This window comes from Xiphophorus maculatus, chromosome 19 (assembly GCF_002775205.1).
Source record: "Xiphophorus maculatus strain JP 163 A chromosome 19, X_maculatus-5.0-male, whole genome shotgun sequence".
Taxonomy (NCBI): Eukaryota; Metazoa; Chordata; class Actinopteri; order Cyprinodontiformes; family Poeciliidae; genus Xiphophorus; species Xiphophorus maculatus.
This window is the reverse complement of record NC_036461.1, coordinates 17,737,294-17,760,223: the sequence shown is the minus strand read 5'-3', so window position 1 is coordinate 17,760,223 and position 22,930 is coordinate 17,737,294. Positions and strand designations below refer to the sequence as shown.

The 22,930-nt window shown below is 38.0% G+C and overlaps 2 protein-coding genes across 2 annotated transcripts; one reads left to right on the top strand and one right to left on the bottom strand.

The window, feature by feature from the left end:
* Positions 1 to 341: 341 nt before the first annotated feature.
* On the bottom strand, positions 342 to 6,114 carry isyna1 (inositol-3-phosphate synthase 1). Its single transcript, XM_005798349.3, has 12 exons — positions 6,024 to 6,114; positions 5,001 to 5,275; positions 4,781 to 4,905; positions 4,503 to 4,664; positions 3,757 to 3,886; positions 3,022 to 3,215; positions 2,775 to 2,924; positions 2,467 to 2,685; positions 2,207 to 2,371; positions 2,003 to 2,116; positions 1,122 to 1,339; positions 342 to 1,006 (listed from the first exon to the last, which is right to left on the bottom strand). The coding sequence occupies exons 3-12, from the start codon at positions 4,892 to 4,894 to the stop codon at positions 805 to 807; spliced, it is 1,668 nt and encodes a 555-aa protein (XP_005798406.1). The 5' UTR covers positions 4,895 to 4,905; positions 5,001 to 5,275; positions 6,024 to 6,114; the 3' UTR covers positions 342 to 804.
* A 4,096-nt stretch (positions 6,115 to 10,210) lies between these two features.
* On the top strand, positions 10,211 to 22,623 carry pdcd10 (programmed cell death 10). The gene is made up of 8 exons (XM_005798348.2): positions 10,211 to 10,319; positions 13,066 to 13,284; positions 14,501 to 14,554; positions 17,216 to 17,333; positions 19,707 to 19,833; positions 20,348 to 20,426; positions 20,502 to 20,584; positions 21,755 to 22,623. The coding sequence occupies exons 2-8, from the start codon at positions 13,195 to 13,197 to the stop codon at positions 21,834 to 21,836; spliced, it is 633 nt and encodes a 210-aa protein (XP_005798405.1). The 5' UTR covers positions 10,211 to 10,319; positions 13,066 to 13,194; the 3' UTR covers positions 21,837 to 22,623.
* The last annotated feature ends 307 nt before the right edge of the window (positions 22,624 to 22,930 follow it).

Sequence of the window (22,930 nt, the reverse complement as noted above, 5' to 3'; positions counted from 1 at the left end):
GTTTTATCTGTCCTTATGATCAAAAGTGCAAATATGCAACAATTTGTCACAATAAAAACACATTTATTATTTTTTAAATTAGAATGGATTTTAATTGTTGTACCAATAAAACATAATGTATAATTGTTAATGATAAAATATTAAAGTCTAAAAAAGTGTAGCTTGCATGTTTAGCAACTTTACTGAAACTCTTAAATAAAATCCAGATCATAAATTGCTTACTTTACTCATTAAGTACAGCCTGTCTGTTAAAACATTTAACCAAACATGAGATACTGGATAAATTTAACAAAAACTTAATGTTCAACCTAAAAATTCTAATTTTATTGTAAAATACTCAATTTCACACAAAACCTTTAAAAATTCTACAATACATCAGAAACAAGATGTCAACACAAAACCAGTGAATGCAACATTCCCTCTTTTCAACATTATAAGCTGTCTATTCAAGTAGAAGCATTACAGTACCTATATTAAACATCTATTTTTCAGATATATACAGTACATTTGTGCGTTAACATTCTAAATATGAAAACCTACTTCAATTAAAACATGGTAAACTCATAAAAACAGCATTAAATAATTTACAAACAGTGAAATGTTAAAAAGGTGGTGCACACAAAAGTCTTGGTCAGTTACCGTGTGTGGTTTCCACACATTTCTAAACAACTGTGGTCTCTACCCTCAAGCAGATTTAGCTAATTCCTTTTTATATTTGGATCAAAATTTGATCAATCAGGGTGTTTGATCATCTCAAACAATTCATTAAAGTTTGCAGCAGTCCGTTCAGTGAAATATCTGCCGTTACATAGCGCAAGCCGTGTCGCTCTTGTGTGTGTAGATGCCGTTTTTCAGTGGTACAGGGGTATGGTTCCCATTGGCGAGGGCGGCTTTTTTTAGTGTGGCCACATCGTTGTTGATGTAGGTTGAGTGTGCCGTCAGGAAGTTTCTCTGCAGCTTGTGCTCCAGCAGCATGTGGTTCTGGGGAGGAAGACCAAGGCATGCTCTGGACAAGAACAAAAAGAGATCAGTCAGAACTTATAATTCTCGTGTTGGATGGACCGTTAAGTTCACTAGAGAGAGAAAAAAAAAACACATTCTCATTTGAAAGGATTGCATACCTCATAATGTTTTCTATGCAGGCTCTCTGGCGGAAAAAGGCATTGACGACAGGAGTCCCTGATGGGACCAGGGGGGCCTTGCAGAGGAAGGAGAGCAGAGCGAGGACGCTGTGGAAGGACTGGAAGTCCTCCTCTCCCTGAGGCCTGACTGTCACTCGCTGGCAAAGCTCAGTCAGGATAACCAGGTCCAGGATGATCGGGCTGGCCAGGAGTGAGTCCTGTTAAGATTCAAAGAGGAAAATTGAAAACTAAAGCTGAGTCAAACTGCGTCAAAACAAAGTGTTTTTTTTTCTTAGTTTATCTTGATTATTATGAATAACTAAGTTCAAATTAGAGTAGTATTTTGTAATAAATTAAGCTGTTAAATTTAGAAAAGCTATGTCTCACATCAAGCTATTTAGATGTCTGATGGTGTGAGCAAGGCATTCTGCAGAAATGCTCGCCTTTTTTCTTTTTAATCACTAGAGGGAGACAAAGTCAAAATATCCCAAACCAAGACCACTGTCTTTAATTTACCCTATTTAGAATAATACAAATTTTAAAAATACCATCAAAAAGTGTATATTTGACTTTTTCCCATTTACTTTATTGCCTCTAACAAAATCTAGTACAAGTGCCTATAAAAGTCCCCTAGCTAAAGAGTTTTGGAATGAACAACTACAAATTGTTGCAAATTTAACTTAGATGTTGTGCTTCTGTTTCCATCTGGTAGCAGAATGAGCTAAGACAGTGTGTGACCTGCATGTGTCTCTTTGTATTAGATTTAAGGCTTAAAAAGATGGATTATCATCAGGATCAGTTGCTCCTGAGCCTCTCCGCAGTAAGGCTGCTTCCACTTGAATCTCATGGTGGTTTTGTTGCTGAAATGCATTGATACTAACCTCACAGGTGTTGTGGAGCGCGATGGTGTTGAGCCCGCCCATCATTATTTCGGATGTGTACTCATCCATGGCACGCTTGCTGTCTCCCACATATGGGACATATTTAATCACCACCTGACATAGGAGGGAGACGCGGCAGAGGTTCACTGTGAGTATTCACACAAACGTTCCAGTGTGAGTTTGTGCTTTTTATATTTCACTCACACAGTGGTCAGGTTTCTCCCCAGGCTTATACAGCACAGGATTGGACTGGACCATGTCGTCCACCACGTTGCTCTTGGAGATCTCCTTGGAGCGGAACTGCTGAGGAGCAGACAGGTTCTTCCCGTCGTTGTTGCCGAGGTGATTGTAGCTGACGATGGACGTAGGCTGTCAAGACGAAGCAAAGCTGCTGAATCTGCTTTGTTTGTTGTTTTTCCTGGATTACTATCCTTCTAAAAAAGAAAAAAAAGGGATAATCTTACCTTGATGCCTGCGCTGACCAGGAAGTCCACCAGAACTGACTTGATTTTGGTCTGGCCAGACTTAAAGTCGTCGCCACCGATGAACACGCCTCTCTGTATGGCCAGCTCTACGGCCCCGGGGACGAAGGTGTTCTGTGGAGAGCCGTTGATGTAGGCGCAGTCCTCCAGAATGCTGGCCACGGCAAACAGAGTGGAGGGAGAAATCTCTGCAGCTCCAGCCTGAGGAGGAGGAAAAGTGTACAGATGAGAGAACTGAAGACTTCAAACCAAACCTGCTCAATGCAACCTCGCATAGAGCTCTTTCTCACCTGGATTCCAGCCAGCAGGTTCTTGGCTGAGTCACTGACCCCCGGGACGATATCGCAGAAGCGCTCCGTGTTGGCCGTCCACAGAACTATGACTTTGTCCACGCCGCTGGACTGACGGAAGTCTCTAATGTCAGCTCTGATCTGCTCCATCTGGAAAATCATTTACGTTTTTTTAAATAAAATGGCACAAATAATAGCTAAAATTGATCAAAAACAAAAAGAAAAGGGGAGTGGCAGCATCCGTTACCTGCTCCACCATGGTGCCAGTGAGGACGTTGTCAGCCCGACTCTCCTGGTTCGCTGCAATAAATTCGGGTATATAAATGGAAGGCCTTGGTTTGAGGCTGCTCATGTATGGTCGCAGCTGCTCCTGCAGGGACCAGTCCAGTGCCTGCGCTCGCTCCATTGCTCTGCCCAGATCCAGTGAGGAGATGTCCCAACCTGAAGACATGGATCCATCACAAAAATAAAGGACTTTTACTTTTACAACACAGATTAACTAGAGAAACGTCACTATGCTCTATGTTCCGATATGAACATTAGTTCATGTCAGAGCCAGCATTTGGTAGCAGTTGGTAGACTTTAAATTTACCGTTTCCCATTGAAACACAAATATACTCATCTAGGTTGTCATCTACTATGCAAAATTTATACTAAAAAAGTATTACTCACAATGAAACTTCAAGAAATATTTTAAATTAAGCTCTTTGTTTACAAAGTTGAGTGAAAATAAAGGACTCAAAAACACAAATCTTCTATCTGGGGAGCCCCCTGCTGGCCTGGAGGCCCTAAGCAGTGCGATTATTTGCTTTTGACTTGAGCCAGCACTGGTTCACATTAACTTGCTTTCCATTGGATTTTCAAGCCACAGCTTTAAAATCAGGTTTTCCTAACAAAAGTCTCCCTGTCTTCACTCTCACACATAAACACATTGAGGTGTTTCAGGTTAACCCATGAGCGGAATATCTGGGGTTCTCCATACCATCAAAGACAATGTCATTAGGGTGCACCATGGGCAGCAGGTCACGGAATGGCACATTGACCTCTCCCTCCAGCCCTGACCCCAGACAAACAGTGGACGCCTGTAGCAGGGAGCCATAGTAGTTTGCTTTCTAAAGGAATAGAGATGAGAGAAAAGGCAAAAAAGTAAGTGAGTTAATTCTGTTACAGGTCAGATTAAACTATGTTACATCACATAAAGGAAGACATTTGGTTTTTTGTACCCCTCCAGGGGGTCTTTTGTGGGCTCTGGTGTCCCTTATATGATAGTAGGCTGACAGGAAACGGCAAAGGAGAGGGGGGAAGACATGCGGCAAATGTCGTCGGGTCTGGGAGTCGAACCCGCAACGGCCGTGTTGAGGACTCAAGGCCTCCAAATGTGGGTCGTGCTATCCACTATGCCACCATGGCATGCCCGAAGACATTTGGTTTTATAAGGAGAACACCAGACTTGGCCACCGGGGGTAGTGTTGCATATCCATGCCCTTCTATGGGAAATATCTAGGAACTCTGATAGTTGAGAATGAACACTCCAATAAGGAGGAACAAGAAGTTGATGATTTTTATATATATCATCAACATTCACACATAATTTTGTGTAATTAACTGGAACCTACCATAATTATATTCTTATAATAATATTACTCTTAATCTCAAATATAACAACTTTAAAGTGTAAACTGATTTTTTCTATATTTTCTGCACTTCAAACTGGGTCCCTCCGCTCACCTTTTCTCCGTTCTTGGTCCTCCAGGTGAGACCCAGCTTGTTGGCCAGGACAGCGGCGGTGACGGTGGTTCCGTTGTTTCCTCCCCAGCCCACCAGCATCACGCCCAGCCGGGGAACACGCCGCTCGGTGCGGAATGTCATCTCGGTGCTGCGCGGGGTCACCTGTATGCCACAGAGACCGACGTCAGCTACGGAAACTAGGACAGACGGCAGTCTGTGCGCAGCCGCACATTTACTGTGATGGCAGAGTCGGTGTTCATGACTATAGTTGTACTGACCGTCACTCTGTTCCCCTCCTGACGCACAGAGGTGGTTTGGTAGGAGTAATGCGCCTCGATGTGCGTGTCTGTGTACTTCACATTGGGGCTGTTAACGTGAATGCTCGCGGACATGGCGGCAGACTCTGAAAAGCAACAAAGATGTTATTACAATTTGCAATGAAACACTTCCTGTTAGCTCCAAGCGTCCGCTAAGCAAGAAACACACTCTCCAACTAACCTATTTTTCTTCTTCCAATGGTAAGAAAAAGCTTTCAGCTCTAGTGTCGTTGTCGGATATTCTTCTGGAAAGTTCTAGTCCTTGTCGCGAAGTAGTGTCGAGTGGCTTCCGTTGGTTGTCTCTGCTAGCGGACTCCTCTTCTTAGTACGTCGAACTCATCCGATTCAACCCAACCAGCTCGCCCCCATCCGTTTATATAAGGCGCGTGGCTGCAGACAAAAGGCTAGCGCGTGGCACCGTCAACCAATGGGAGCGCTGCTCTGAAGCCCAGCATCCTAGAGGAGGGACCGCAGCACAAGTCAGAAATATTCCATTCTAGAGGGTTCTGATGGAAAAGAAAATGTTCCACTGGCGTGGGTCTACTGAAGGCTGTTTGTAGAATCACACATTGCACAATTTAGTAATTCATTCCTGGATTTGATCACTTTATAACCCAATAAAGCATTTGTTAAAGCTCCAAATGATAGCCTTAATGGCGTTTGTTTTTTTTTTTTTTGCATTTTGTTGCTGTCCTTGTGCCTTCAAATGCAAACGTATTAATCCAGGAGACTTACATGCAGTTGGAAGTGCTTGCATGTATGAATACTAAGTCATAAATGTAAAAAAAAAGGTCCATGTTGACAATAACCGATTCAGCCTTGCATCTTGACAGTCATTATCAGTTGGCGGTGCTTTAATTGTTTTTCCTACTTTGACCCAGGTTATTCCAAGCAGCATTTTCTCCTATAAACAAAATGTATGACACCAATGATGGCAAGATTTTTTTATTTCAGTTTAGAAATGTTTGACATAAAAATAAAGTTCTACACTTTAAAAACATTTTGTCATCTTTTAATTATTTGTTAGCTATACCAAATACTTGACTTCGAATGCATGCTACTTGACGCAACCAAATGTCTTGCAAATGACAAATAATTGTATTTATGTTTACATTCATTAAAAATTATATCATTGTGCCAATTTTAACCCCGGTTCTTCTAAGCCACATGCAAAAGATAAACAGGGTGTGGAAGTAACACTTACCATTTCACTGTTTCAGGGTTTTCTTCGACAATTTCTATTGACACTTTATTTTTGTTAAATAACGGTATTAAAAGATCTTACAAAATGAACGCCTCTTCCTGACCAATTACTGCCAAGTAGAGACTGTCGCCTGCCAATGAGCAACAAAAACACCATATCACGTGCAATACATGTGCAGCTGCTGTCTCTGATCTGCTTCACAGCACATGTAGAAAACTACGCAGGATATATGCAAATCAGGTGCAGATGTATTTAACACGCATTAACACAATCCCCTTGCCTTATAATGCATGTTAGGCATCGATTGTTTTCCATTTTAGCTTTGAAGGCGGTGCATGCGCCGGTCTCAGGAAAAAACCAACCGGTTATCAAAGAAAAATAATACTGTCATCCAATAATTGCAACGTGGAGACACAAATCATTCTGATTTATTCATCATAATTATGCGGAACTAAACAAAGTGGTTTGAAAGGCGATTAGAAGAGGATGAAAACACGACTCCCTCCCACTCCACTCCACAGTGTAAAAATAATCTTAAGAGTGGAAAATTCCTATGTAACTTCGCTGACTGCAGTAAACATGGGATAAGGGTATTGCTCTTTGCAATTGTATTAGTAAAAAAATGGGGGGGGGGGAAACGTCTTGGTTGCTATTGTATTTATAATAATTATATTCACAACGATTTTGTGCATGCATATTTTGCATGATTTTATTTATTTTTTTATTTTTTAATCTTACATACCTCTGTGACAACACTTACATCCTCTGGCAGACTAGATGGGAAGAGTTCACACAAAAGCATTTATCGCCTTCATTTTATGACTTTAGTGGTCCAAATTTTCCACGAACATGTCTTTGACCCTCAGCCAATCAAATCGCTGGAAATATAACGCCTGACCCACTGTTGACTGTCACCCCACGTGAATCTAGGTTGGAGGAGGAAAAGAAGGATCCAGAACAAACACCGGTAGACAATCAAACAGATATCAAATGGGTGGGGGAAAAAAAAGAGAGAGACAATAAAATCGTCAAGATACAATCTTTTTAATGCTGACATAATCAGGATCACGTCCAGATCAGTGTGAGAGAGGATGCAGATGAATCATTCATCATTCAACCTCTTCTTCGAAGAAGCTAAATACCGTCTGGACACTATTAATAATGGAAGTAATCAACATGTGAAGAAGAAGAAGAAGAAGAGGTGTATAAGGTGAAGTGCTGCCAGCTAACAGCACAACAGCGGATGCTGAACAAATGGGGGTATCAGAAAATAACGATGAAAGGAAGATAGTTAAATAGTAATAACAGAAATCCATGGGAAAATAACATAAACCACTAGAAAAATATAAAGGGATGGCTAAAGACAACATGTAAATGTTAATTATCATGGTGGTTTTTTTTATGTTCTTATGATGTAAATCCTTTGAACTGCTGTGTAGCTGAAATGTACTATAAAAGTGTTTGGTTGATAAAAAGATGCTGAAAGAAAAAGCTGATGATCCTTTGCCATTTTTGTTGTGAAGAGATTAATAGAAGAATCCTGATAGTGGTAACAGTATGCTTATTTACAATGTTCACACTACAGTTGGACTCCCATTTCAATTGACTGACTATACAATTCAGTAATAGAAAACACAATCAGGGTGGAATAATAGATAACTTTTTTTTTTTTGGCTTTGTGACCTCCCCCTAAGCTGTGCCGCCCTGGACAGAAAGTCATATCACCCATTATTAAATTTTATGAAGACCTAAGAAACTAACCTTTCTTATTTTGTCTGAAGACAGACAAACTAAGAAAAAAAATTTGCACTCCAAACAGATTTCTATTGTTTGTTAGCGAGTCAAAGGGGAGATTGTACCTCTCTGTGTTGTGAACAATATAACCGCTGCAAGAAATCATAGCTGCACTGAAGCTGGTAAATAAAACGATCGGTACTTGATCCAAATTTCAAACCGAGGGGCCGTTTCACCATTCTTAGACTGAATGTAACAAACAGTTGAAAATGTATCACGGAGAACATTTTCTGCTTTTTTTTAAGCTTCGATACAAAATAGATGGAGACAAACATGAAGCTTGTGGCAACAGCGCAAACCTCTTGCCCAAGATGGCCTACACAGCATTTTTTTACTGTGTAGCTGAACTTTGACCTTAGTGATGTATTGTCTGTTTGGCATGGGGAAGGAAATTTATAGCAAATGATAGGTGACAAAATAGACAGTAAAAGATGAGTTCATGGTTCAGTTTTAATGTACGTTGCTCAGATTTAGACACAAAATCACAACTATTGCATATAAATGAAAGATTTTTACTCTATGGCAATCTAGGTCAGATTACGTCAGGGTGTGTTTGTGTTCATATCTGTCTGTCTGAAGTCTACATGTAAATTAATATCTTATCAAAGGAGATGTACCCAGACAACAAACAAACAAGACAATAGATTGATACACTGTAATGCAAGACAAATATTGGATAATTTTCTAGTGTTATCCAAAAAAAAATTCCTAAAAATGTGGTACATATGCAGCTTGATTTATTGTAGTACAATACAAAGAAGCGACCCACTACATCAACTCCATTTGCTAGCAGGTTAAAGTTGAACCATTCTTGAGGACCTCACAAAATTATACCTTCTAACGGCTTTCGGGCCTAAGTTTGGACACCTCTGGTTCAGGTAGTATTTCGTATTTTTTTTTAAGTCTGTTAAGCATATTTTTTTTAACTGATAAAACTTCATCTGTTCTTTGAACCGCCGTAGGCGCTTTTGGTGTCTACTTATAAAAAAGCCGACAATCCCTGCGGGGAAAAGCAAAGTACAAAGCCATTAAGGCAAGCCATTTTAACATAAATTCGGTTTTGCCACCCTTACATTCCAGATATCTCTAATTATATTTTGACTAGACAAAATACCTATTTGAGATAATCTCTAATTGCATTCTGACCAGTCGAAATGACGTCAGATTTACCATTGAGTTGTATGGAGACTTCAATTCAAGATATCTGCAATTAATTACCGACTATCTGAAATACACATTTCAGATATCTACAATTAAATTATGACTAGTCATAAAGTAAATTCAAGATATCTCGATTTTAGTTTTGACTAGTCATAATTCTAACTAAAGATATCTCGAATGACAACATCATTCATATCTTAAATTTATTTTTGGATTGGAGGTATGTAGTTTTGACTAGTGAAAACTAAATTATAGATAGCCTATCTTAAAAGCAAATAATGACTAGACAAAACTAAATTAAAGGTATCTTGAATTGTAATTTTGACTAGTCAAAATTCCTTTTAAGATATCTCTAAATGAATTAGAGATATCTAGAATTACACAGCTTTTCTATTTAAGATATCTTAAATTAACATCCTGACTAGTCAAAATGACATGACTGAAATCCTGAATATGTATTCTGTATAGTCAAAACGTCCCTGAGTTACGTAGCAATTTGAAAGTTTAATAAAACAATGACAAATAGAAAAAACGAAAAAAGATGTTTGAAAATGCACAACTTTTATGTTGAAATTGCTATTGTCAAAGCAATTTTAACTTTTCAACGCTGTTTTTAAGTGCATTCAGTTTGTCGAAAATGAATAAACAGGAAATTCTTTGCAGATTTGAGAAGCAGTCTTATAGTTGAAGTTTTGCGTTCTCCGCATGTCCAACATTGCCGAGCTCTTTCTACGTTGTGGCATTTACTGACAATTTTGTGCGGGGAAACATAAAATTCTGCAGGCAACTGTTTGGACAGCACAAAGGGCCTTCACGCAATTCTTAATTCAGATATCTAAAATTGCAATTACGGATGTGTCCCGTCAAATGACGAATCCAATGTCGTAATTTGAGATATCATGAAAGGATTTTTGACTCGTCAAAATGTAATTAAAGATATCTCGAATTATTATTCTTACTAGTCAGAATGTAAATCCAGATATCTTAAATTACCATACCGGATAGTCAAAATGTAGTTTTGTGTAGTCAAAATGCATCTAGAATGTAATTACGGATAGGCAGACGAAACCGAATTTATGTTAAAACGGCTTGCCATAGACAATAGTCTTATTTTTATAGTACTGTACCTGAAAGCGGCAACGCCAAAAATGTTAACCATTTAAGTTACGTCACGGTCAATTTAGCCAGCTGATTGGATGACGCATGCTCACACGTAGCATTGGTCCGGAAGATGACGCTTGGGCCAGTCCTAAAAAACTTCCGCCTTAAGTTGTAAAGAAAACACAGGAGCTAAAAGGCAGTCGACGGGAGAACCAACCTATTTAAGAAGTCAGCCAAAAGGTAGATACTAGTACCAGTTTGAAACGAGTCCACGAACATACGCATTAATCCCTCAGCAGTTCGTCGATGTATTTTAGCCCGACTGCACACACAAATATATAAATTACCGAAGCTAGCACGCAAGCTACGTTTCGCTGCTATCATCGATCTGCTCGGCTACAGGCCTCAAGTCAATATTACGAGTTAATAGCGTTTAATTTGTTTTGATACATGGCTTATCGTCGTGATTTGAATTGCCCAGAACAGCTCGTCGAGTAAAATAAAATGTCAAACCCCGGTTTTCATTTCATCTCCCACTTTGTTAGCTTTCCTGTTAGCCAAGTAGCCTTACCCAATATCTGCTTCTGTGTCTAGTTAGCCTTCTGTGTAGCCCTCAGTGGTAAAGACATCGCTTTAGTTAGCGTTAATAAATAAACAGAATCCTTTATCTACTGTGTATTTTCAATGTTTTCACTATATACGTCGCGAGTTGGGCACAAACGCTCCCAAACTAGTATTATTTACCATCTTAAGCATTAGCTTCCAGTATTGTCAGTTTGCTGCTTTGCATATGTTGAAATCAGCCCGTCAAAACCAATTCCTGTTTTTATCATATGATGCTTATGGTAATTTTTCTTTGTTTGGACGTTTGAGAATGAGGTCATCAGCGTGTTAACCTAGATGTGTGCCACTCCCGTCGGCAGGGATAAAAGTTCTCTCTTCCCCATTACTGGCTCGGCATAAGATTGGATAGGGTACGATGGGCCAGTCTCCGTGGTGGTTATGTCTGTAATATTACACAATAATCAATGTGAATTAATTTGTGACTGTGATGACTAAAGCTTCTTTTAATTAAGTCACGTCAGTGTGATATCCTCACAGTACATACACCCCGTGGTGACAAAGTGTGCACAAAACTTTTAAACAAAAATATGTCATGTGATCTTTCAAAAGATGTCAACTGACATGGGATTGGTGAAAATGGAAAATATCCATGCTGAATAAGAATAGTATATAGAAAGTAACCTGTAAGAATGAGTGGTTAAGTGAAAATTAAACAAAAAAATATATTTGTACATTTCCAGTGGATTGTAGAGAATATTATACCCTTTAGAGTTGATAAGCTGATATTCTCCAGTTGTAAACAATTGTTGCAATTCACCTTAAACCTCCAAGTCGAAGGTGTTGCACATATGTATCCATCACCTGTTGATGCACATCTAATGGATATCAAAGGATTGCTTGGGAGTGATTTGGCTCCATCTGCTTGTACGTTTTGTTCAAATATGCCTAATTTTATCCATTTGAACTACATACACAAAAATATATTGTATGCACTATGTTCAAATTAAGACTTTTTACATAGTTCAGAATCAGTCTGACAATAAAAGCACAAATAATTAGTTATTTTTTCTGTGAGATGGTAAATAATTTATGCCACAAGAGTTTTATTAGTTGGACTATCAGACATTATTATTAGTTGGCTTACAGACATACGTAGTGCTTGTAGTTTACCATTTATAAATATATAACAGAGGTACCTGAATTTAAATCGGAGCGCGTGCTCTGTTGGTTTCTATACCACGACTGTGTAGTTTTTGTACCACAACAACCCCAATGCCTTTCTTTCAGCCAATACATAACTGATGGACAGTGCATTACATTTTTTTTTTGGTTAGATGTATTTTTAGGTTTATTTCATGAAAAAGACTCGTCTTTGTAATGGTAACTTTGAAACCTCTGCATATCTTCATACCAGAAACCAGCCCATGACTTACTGGGGTTCAGATACCTGATGTTACACTACTCTATATTTCACCATTATTGTTTTCCTCATGTTCTCTGTATTCCAAACTCACAGTGATGTCTCTTTTTCTTATTATTATACAAAAAACCTTCCCAAGAGCATCTTGGACGGTTTGTTTTTAAAAGCAAAATACAAACTCCTACATTTATTTTGACTATTTAGCTTATTTAGTTGAAGTGTGTCGATAAGTTGTAGATGTTTTAATGGTGTTTGTATTTTATTCATTTAACAAATTAAAGGTTTTTTTTACTATGAGTGTATCTTTTTGTCATTATTTTTGATTTAATAAAGCATATTTTTATCTTTTTGTTTCCGTGGTTACTAACTTAGTTTAGCGCTATAGCACTTTTGGCTCTTTATAGTTATTTCCTAAGTTGCCTCATTGCATGATTGTGATTCCTCAATTCTTTGTCTTCCATAACTGTGTGATTTATATCTTTTTTTTTTTTACATCATGTTGTGTGACACTTATTTGAATGAGAAGTGCTTTAGGAATAAAGTTTAACCGTTCAGTATTTCATATACAAATCACCTTGCCCAAAGGTTGTGGCTCCTTACAACCACAGACATTTGCCATTGGTGTTCTTGTGTTATTTGACTCTGTTTGAAAGCATTGTGCTTAAGTTTAAACAGTAGATTTGAAGCATTTATCCATTTATCATGTAAAGCATTTTGCTCCGGAAATAGCAAGGTGGGAGTGAATTAAACTGAACGGATTGAGCATCTGACTGGAAGTCGTTGCAGTTTGGCTGTCAGCAGCCACCTGTGATTGAATAAATATATTTGAATGCTGAGTTATAACTATCAGATGGATTAAATTTTATCCTTTCATCTACATCACAGCAATCATCATAAGTATCCTCTCACCATGTCAACCCCTTCCCTCTTAACAGCGATGGTTAGCACATTTGAATTTCATCACTTCTCATTTGTTTTTTTGTTTTTTTTTTGTCTTCCCAGGCTCTCGACTCTCTGGATCTTGTGTGGTTTTCAGGGTGTGTGAGTGTGAGTGCGTGCGTGTATGTGTGAGTGTGTCTGAGCTGCAGTTTTCTCCTTACTGTTTTGACAAGAGCTACTCCTCCCTGGAGGATGACAATGGAGGAGATGAAGAATGAAGCGGAGACAAACTCCATGGTATCCATGACACTGTACGCCGTGATGTATCCAGTTTTCAACGAGGTAAAGCTGCTGATGACATAAGGGTTTTCTCCTCTAGAGAGGCAAAGAGAGGGCGGCTCATAATCATTATTGACAGAAAAATGCTTGCATTATGAATATTGTTAGTCAAATATTTTCTTCCATCTAAGCTAGAAATGAAATAAATCACTGTTATTCATTTGACCAGGTTATCTGGATTTGTTCCAACAACATACTTTAAAAAAAAATTTGAGTATAACCAAAAATTTTCAGCATTTTCAACGTCTTCTCAAGGACCTGATGACACATGTGGGTGGACATAATCTATTGAGTAACTCAAATAACTTAATTACAACACACAATCAACAGCAGATCCTCTCTGAATGCATTGTTTAATCTGCAGAAGGGCTGGGTGATGTGACCTAAAAATAACACAAAGCCTGCATCTGTTTAGTGGCTCTGATCCAGTTTCTAAAATGATTGAGTTCAGTTTGGCTGCTCATTTAATTTAGTTGATCTATCAACTATTTTTGAAAATATCTAACTGACAAAACAATCAAGTGATTTTGTCGTCCAGCTTGTTTGCAATAGATTTAGTCCTGACTACATTCCATGGGATGAAATTGAAAGATTTGCACTTTAAAATATATTTTCAGTGTACAAAGTAAATAAAATTAACCCTTTTTGCTTATTGTTTTACATATATGAAAGTCTTGTCATTGTCAGACTGTTTGTTTTGGTGTCACCTCGCTCCCTCTCTCACCTGTTATCAAAACAGCCGTCACGCTCTTGAGTTTTCCAGGTAGGGCGGTGAATGATGCATTCAGGCGCATTTGGGAATCTGAGTTTACAGCGAATAAGATGCAGACAGAAATTTTGACCTGAAAATGTATTCCGGATTGATATATGTAATATGGGTTTTGTATTTATTTACTTAAGAAATATCCTAAAAGATATTTAAATGCCTTGGTAATGAAAGGCTGTTGAAAATTACACCAGGGCATGTGTGGTTTCTTCTGCACTGACAAGTTGCCTTCAGTAAAAATGCTTAGCAAGTGTTTTTGGAAGCCAATAAACTCATGAACATAAAAGGTTGCATGTCTGTGGGGACTGCAGCTTCACACGTGCTTGATACCCACAGGAGGACACAACCTAAAGTAAAAAGAAAGCATGAAGGGTTGAGCTAAGTACCTTCTATGTCCACATTCCCAGTTCTGGTTTGGTTCTGATGAGCCTTTCTCTTGTTTTCTTATTCTAGCTGGAAACGATTAACATGTCAGCAGCTCAGACGCTCAGAGCAGCCTTCAAAAAGGTAAGCAGATGCATCGATAAAATGAGCGTAAACATGAAATGGCAGGATCACACCACGGCCACAGCAGCAACATGGAATGAGAGCCGAAGTTGCCGGGTTTCCGGTTTGCAGTAAAATAATTGCATATATAGTTGCATCTAAAAACAAAATCAGAAAATCGTTTAAGTGTGTAATTTTTCTTGCCGTTTGTGTTAGAAAGTGGAAATTTTCACACTTTTTGTAATTTTGAATGATTATGGCTTACAGGTAAAGAAACCCCAAAATTCAACGACTCAGAAAATTAGCATATCATATTAGGCCAATAAAAAACTGATGTTTTAAGCACATACATCAGTTTCCTTAAAAGTATGTGTATTTCTATACACTCCATACTTGGTTAGGCTTCATTTTGCATGAACTACTTGAAGCTCTGCATCAATGCGACGCGACATAGAGGCGACTTCTCTTCTCTACAGACTTTCTTTATTTTTACTTTATTTTGTCAACTATACGATATTAATTGATATTTTTTCCTCCGAAAATACTGATTTTTCATCCGCGTGTATCGATGCATTAAATCCTACTTTGAGTTTTATGTCAACTTCAGATGAATTAAATAACCACTGTCACATGACATTTTTTTTACCCAGTTGTACATGTACATAAAAAATGACATGTAATGAAACAACCAGTTACAATTAATTAAATAATGATATAGATAAATTACATTATCTAATATAAGTTTCTGACAAAAAAGGTTCATTTTCTGCATAACCAACTGCATAAAGCCACACTATTAACATTTAAGCAAAGCAAATGTATGACAAATGTGTAACAAAAACAACATTTATTACAGCAGTAGTTCAATTAATTAAATCCAAGTCTATGGAACAGTCACAAAATGTCACCAAAATCACCCTGTCCCTCTAAAATCTTTCAGAAAATCGTAAAAATGTATCTAATCATATCGTTTGCAGAATATCGGGTATCGTATAGTTTCCATGTACAGACCCTGATTTAGAGCGTAAACCACACATTTTCAGCATTGTTGACTTGCTGGCTTTTCTAAAAAGCCTAATAGAAAACTTTAACAATTCCAAATCCAGTTTTTATCTTTGATTCAGTTTTTCTGTTGGAACAGCTGTTTGAGTCAAAGACTCAATCGTCTGCTGAACTTCCTTCATTATTCCATTCACTTTGTGCAAAGCACAAGTACCCTTGGCAACAAAAAGGTCCTAAAGCATTTGTCTTTCACCACGCTTGGTGGTTAGTACAGTGTTTGCATGTCTGAAGGCCTCACTTCGACTTCTACAAACACTTAAAACTTTTCTCCCTGAGGTATTTTGCTTATCCCAGGAGGGATGCAAAGTTCAGTTGAGCATAAAGGTGTCAGCTTGAGAGCAGAGGAACCAAAACTTTCTTTTCTGGGGACGATAACATTGGTGATTCTGCAGCATTCAGGACATGTGAGGAATCATACTTGGTGGTTTCTTACCAGTTTGCTCAATTTACCTTCATCTGAGGTTGTCGGGTTGAATCAGAACTGGGTGATCCAACAACCATGATCCAAAACATATTAGCAAGATAAAGCTTGCTAATATGAAGTTTTTGGAAAACCCCTGAACTAAACCAAACTTAGAATTTGTGTTATACGCCTAAGATCCAAGTCTGTCACAGAAAAATGGACAAATTAAATAAACTCAATTTGCTAAGAACAGTGGCCAAATATCCATATCAAAATTATACTCATTAATGGCAAAGCAGGTGTTGGTCTCTACAAGAAATATTTAAGCAAACACTAGTGGGAATTTCTATTCATCACATGTATTCATCACGATGAATACAAGTGATATTGTGTTCATCATTGTCACGTCTTTGACTTCCAGTTTTGTGCATCATAATTTGCTTAGCAATTTATGGGGAAAAAAACCAGTTTTTCTCAAACTAAAGGACAGGATAAAACCGACGCAGAGCCGGTTTCTACTTATGGATTACTAAATTACTACTAATATTTTGCTGGTTAAGAAGGGAAAACATTCCGAACCATCACTCGAGTGATGAACAACTTAAAATACAACATCAGTAGCTTCCTATTCAGCTTTAGCTTCATTCGCATGTAATACCTTCACAGACCACTAGAGGTCATGGTAACTGTTTAAATGCAATTGACTTATAAGCACAAAATGTTAACGATAATTTAAAAACATGTTAAATTTGTCTCTTTTAATTACAGCTTTCTTTTCTTATGTTCCACAATACATTTAGTTTAATTATATTACCACTATTTCCATTATTTAAACACAGAATGTGCTTAAAAAAACACACACAAGTAAATGAATTTATTTTATTACCTGTTATCCTCTTGCCACAGCATAAATGTGCATTTACTCCCATACACTAAAATAACCCCTGTCCTGTTGATTCCTTCAATAATGCTGAGTTAGTTTTTCTTTAAATAAACCAAATGCAGATAAGAGCACCTTTCAGCTCTTTCACTACAACTTTCACAGTTTTTTTTTTTTAATCACCTGCTTTCTCTGCTTGCTTGCTATTGTAGTGGAGTTTGAATTATTTAGTGAAGCCCATCTGCGCGTTCTGCTCACAGCAGTTATTATTTTCTCAGCTAAGAGCGGTGCGTTTCACCTTCCTCATCTTACTCGCATATTTCCCTTCTGTTCCCAGGCGGAGCGAGAGAACCCTGGTCTGACGCAGGACATCATAATGAAGATCTTGGAGAAGAAGAACGTGCAAATTAACTTCACCGAATCCCTGCTTCGCATGGCTGCGGATGATGTGGAAGGTAAGCAACAAAGAAAATGAGATTTTGTTGGATTATGACCTAAACGGCCTCTTTGGGTTTGTTGATGGCGCAGCCGTTTGTGGTTCTGGTCACGTTTATTCACACCGCTGGAAGAAACAAAAATAAAAAAAAAATATGCAACTTTTCTCTGTCAAGATTATTCTTTAGCAATTCCTTTAAAATAAATGCAATTGTAATATTTATAAATATAGATTTGAACTTTTCTTTATATAATCCATCACTTTCAGACTCACGTTTGTCGGAATTTGCACACAGTGAGCTGGATGATTACGGGAAGCTCGCGGTTGGTGAACTGCAGCATAAAATGGCCTCTTGAGATCAAAAAGTTTCAAAAACGACCATTAGAGTCTAATTGGGCCACTGTGTGTTTTGGAGTGATGTCAGAAAGAAAGCATTTTCTGTTCTGCCACATAAACATGTGGACCTTGCTGAACTCCACTGGGCCTTTAGTTGGAACTGTGTTTTTTGATCAGATAAGAGTAGTTTGGGATGTTCAGCACCAGTGATTCAGGCGGAGGATTTCCTGCTTTAGAGAATAGTTGGTCTGCCTCAACCTAAAAAAAAAAGAATGGTGAAGTATTTAGAATTACTACAATTTAAAAATGAACAGGGACACAGAGGATGTGTGACAGACATCCTCTATCTGGGAGGATGTGTGTTTCCTCCAGATAGAGGATAATATCTGGGGAAATTGTAGCCAAAATACTCGACATATGAAAACACTGCAAAAACTTGTTTCAGTCAGACTTAAAACATGCAGACTGTATTAGCCTATAGAGTTATGTTGTGTGTTTTGTGCGCAAAACAGCCTTGATAGCTTTTGTCTTCAAATAATGCTTTGAGTAGACTTTGTGCTCAATGTTATTTTATGCTTTGTTATAGTTTGCAGGTACTCCAGCTTACAGCTAATATTATAAAGTAATTGTGAAAAGCTATTTTAATTTCCAGAGTTAAATTCTCTCGGTTTTTCATTCTTCCAGGTACAAGTTTGATGAGGAGCTTTTTAGTTAACATGGATGTATGGTCTTATTATAGGCATCATTGTATAAACATAATATTTAATAAAACACTGAAAAGACAGAAGTTTCTTTGACATTCGCTTTCACTTCAATATTATAATTGTGACAGTGTGGCTGTCTCAGCAAGATTAAAATCTCTCGGCAGTGAAAGAGCGTATCAATTTTTAAAGAAATGGCAGCTCTCTTTATTGTAGACTGCTGCATTTTGTTTTATCTTTTGAAACAAAATAAGGTGCAAATATTTCCCCTGGTGTGGCATGCACCTCCGCATGTCGTAGCTTTCTAATTGGAACCTCATTGAGGTCATTGTTACTTGAGGTCGGCTTGTTTATGGCTTCTAACACCATTGTTTGCACTTTCCGGCTTTGGTGCGAGACAAACAATACGAAAAGAAATCACTTCCTGTCTTTTGTTGAACAAGGAAAGGAACCTGGAGAACTTTGCTAGAATGCATTTGATCATAAACTCACTTTGAACCGAAATTAGCACCAACATTGAGCCGAGTTATGATTTGCAGTCTTTGTTGGACATAACATCCTCTTGTTCCGTGGATATCCCAGTTCCTCTTATAGAAAATGTAGGAGGATCCTGGATCTCTCTGAGAGAGATTGTAGAAAGAGGAAGGGTCAAAGGTCGTTCTGTGAGTGTGTGTATGCGTGTACACCCTAATGTTATAAAATGCCGCTCTATAAGATAAAGTTGTCTGTGGCAAAAGGGTGGAGGTGTGGAGTATTGACCGTTTTGTATAAAAAAAAGAAAAGCTTTATGATTTTTAGCTCACAAATACATTTTTTACAAAGTAAACATTATATTTTTATTTTGAGATTATACAGACAGAATAAAAGCAGAATTTCTACGGTTTGCAGAGCCATGTGGCTGACATTGGATGCCTTGTTGCATCTATCTGTAACTGAGTTTGATCTTAAGTTTGTGTATCTTTGAATTATGAAAATAAATTTGCTTCATGGAAACAAAGCAACTTTGAAAAAAACACATTTTTGCTCTAGGATGAGGTGTTTTTTTAAAATCTCTATCAATATAAGTGCATTTCACAAAACTGCAATGGAAACACTTTTTATTTTTTGCATCAAGAGTCATGTGGTCAACAGCCTTATTGACAGAAAAGACAGGAAGTGATTGGAGGATGATGGCACGTCATGTTTTCATATTACTTATTGCATGTGATTTTAATTGTGTTTCTTATTTAATGGAAAGATCCCAATGACCAAATTCAGTTTTTTTTTCAACAATTTTCGATGTTTTGCAGACATTTGTAATGAAACGCAGCTTATGATTGTTTCCTTAAGGATTATCTGAACCTTTCCTCCTGCAGAGTTCATGATCAGCCGGCCTGGACAGGAGTTCCAGGACCTGAACGAGAAGGCCAGAGCTCTGAAACAGATCCTTAGCAAAATCCCAGACGAGATCAACGACAGAGTACGGTTTCTACAAACTATCAAGTGAGTGCACGCAACCAGCATTTTACTCCCATTCAATAGAAGAAAATGTTGCAATTATTGCCACCATATTCCAAATGTACATAAGCATGAAAACCTCCAGTTTTTTGGGGTTTTTTTTACATTGGAGGCACTGGTTTTAGGCTCTGTAAGTTGTTAAAGTTGTTTTCTTATCTCAACATCCAGCACTTAGTGTTGTTGCAGAGCAACTGGTTAATCTTTAAAACCTTCCACAGAATTGTTAAAATGTCACTAAATACCCACCCTGTTCAGCTAATGTTTGAGCAGTGAATCAAACATTAGTGGATTATTCTGATGTTTCCTGAAGCTGATAAGCTGATAAGCATTTTGTAGTGTAAATTTACATTTAGACGCCGTTTGCTTTATTATTTCTAATCCAGCTTTTAGCAGCAGCTGCCTGTCTAAAAGTTGGGAGGCTGACAAACAAGTAAAACACTCTGTTTAAACGGACAATGTTTAATCTCATGTGTCTTCATCTGATGCCTTTTGTCCACAGAGACATAGCCAGCGCCATAAAAGAGCTTCTGGATACAGTCAACAACGTCATTAAGAAATATCAGTACCAGAATCGCAGAGTGAGTAACACCGCTGGTTCTGAACTCATTCGTTGAGTCGTCCCTCTGTCTCATCGTGTTTCTCTGCCCTCCAAGGCTCTGGAGCACCAGAAAAAGGAGTTTGTGAAGTACTCAAAAAGTTTCAGCGACACCCTCAAAACATACTTCAAAGACGGAAAGTGAGTCCCACACAACATGCTGCTTCAGCTCAGCAAATATACATACTGCTGTAGAATGGGAACATTTAAAAAATGACGGTCAGACGTTTACATGAAACATGAAGAACTCTAAGGTTCAGGCTTTTAGTGATGCATTTACACTTCTTTCTCTCTCTCCCTCTCTTTTTTTGAGCAGTACAGTTATATGATGTCAGTTCATTTTAAAAGGATAAACAAGACTCAGATGTGTTCAGAATTATTCACTAAGGCTCAAATATTTACATACTTCCTAAACTCTTTGGTTAAATGTTTTTCTATATGGAGATATATTTATTTATTTATTTAAGCTTGATTTAAACAAATGGTTTCCATTGAGATTAAGAATCTCATTTTGACCTGGCAGTGATGGGCAGCAACATAAACCCAAACAGTTACAAACCCTACATAAAAATAACTTTCACAAAGATTACCTAAACAAACAGCTTTAACACATATACAGTACAACTACTAAGAGATGTTTTAACATTTTTATTTTGAGTTCAATACTAAAAACATGGTGTATATTGTTACTGCCACTCAACACAATATGAATTTTATGACATGCCACACATCCCTACTGTCATGTTTTTTTTTTAAATCAATAAAATGAATGTTCTTAAAGGGCCGGTAGTGCCAGAATGATGTGAGAAAATCACATGATTGTTTTTTTTATGTTTTTGTCAATAAAAATCAATGATTTTTGTGGAGCTAATTTGGAAATATTTGCAAGAAATTTTGAATGGTGATAAATTTGACTTTTTGTTTCTCGTGATATAAATCATGGACTTGAAATGAAGTAAGTCTGAGGCGCCAGGGGAGTTAAAGTAAGAAATACTACTACATTCAGGTGGGAGTTGCACCAAAACTTTTCTTCCATTTTTGTGGAAAATTTTCATTAAACTCACAATTATGCATTGGAGCAAAAAAAAAAAAAGCAGGGATGTGATGATTTTTGGGTGAATTTCTGTGAAAAACTGGAGGGAATGATGTAATTTGGCAGTGTACAGATAAAAACTGCTTTGATTTGAAAGATAAAATATTTATACTCACAACTTTAATCTTGGAAGTTTTTATTTGCTTGTCCCTCTGGAGTTTAAAGCTCTTGAGTTTGGCTCACAGTCAAATGAATGAACAACGGCTTTCTGTTTTCAGGGCAATAAACGTCTTCATCAGTGCAAACCGGCTCATCCACCAAACCAACCTCATACTGCAGACCTTCAAGACCGTGGCCTAGCCCGCAGAGAGCACTGAGTCCCCACCTCCCCCGTCCCGTGGGGAGACACTGCTAAAGCGGCGGAAGCTTGAAGAGCGCCTCGCCCATATATGTAAATTAGAGTTGATTTTAAGGGTCGGGGTCGATTTCATTGGAGTCGAGATTCTAGATTCCAGTTCAAAAGACTGAAAAGTGCCATTTGTTTTCTCAATGAGGATTTTCCAGTCTTGAAGTGGAACTGAATGGGCCCAAAGTCTTTGGTTAAATTGATTTTATTTGGACAGTTTTAATTTATAACCCTGTTCTTGTTTGGGAGGTGGTGAGGCCAGGTGTTTATGAAAGACTAATTGCCATTTTTCTAATATATTCATGTTGATCATTTTACTTTTAGCTTTTCAGTCACGACTACACATCTGAGAGCACATTCAGTTAGGGGTGCGTCTCAGCCTTCTTTACTGGTTTTCTCTTCTCGCCTCCTCTTGGTGTCATTTTGCCACGGTGTGTTTGCGCAGGGTTGACAAAAATTGGTCGCCTGGCTGCGGGTGGAAACAGTCACGAGGAGAGGGAGCAGTGTTGGACATTTTGAGAGGCAGACTCAGATTTTGTTTCTCGCTATCAGAAGACAGAAAGCCAAATTACTTCCAGCACTGTGTGCGCCTTACAAAGTCCTGTAACATTCCCTCCTCTCAGAGTGTAATGAAGTGGAACTGGTCCCTGCTGTTTAAGGGGATGTAGAGAGAGAAATTAAACTTCTGTATTTAACTAATGTCTGGTTGCAAATGTTCAAATAAATAGTTTCCAAATGATGTCTCTTTGTTCTCTGCTCTTAAGCTAAAGTTGTGATCTTTGTCGTAATTTCTACACACTGTTCTGCTTTTGATCTTTAACAGATGCGGACATATCAGCGGACATTTTCTTAAATCTGATATGTAACTTGCAGGAGTTGACAAAGTTGCAGACTTTTCTGCTAGGCATTTTGGACCAAGCATTGCCCTCATTTCCTCCAAATAGTCTTACTTTGTTTTTATCAGTCCACAGGAAATGTCTCCAGGAATTAAGGTTTTGTCAACTCTAGCATTTGCTTTCCTTTTGGGATAAATAAAAACGGTAAGATT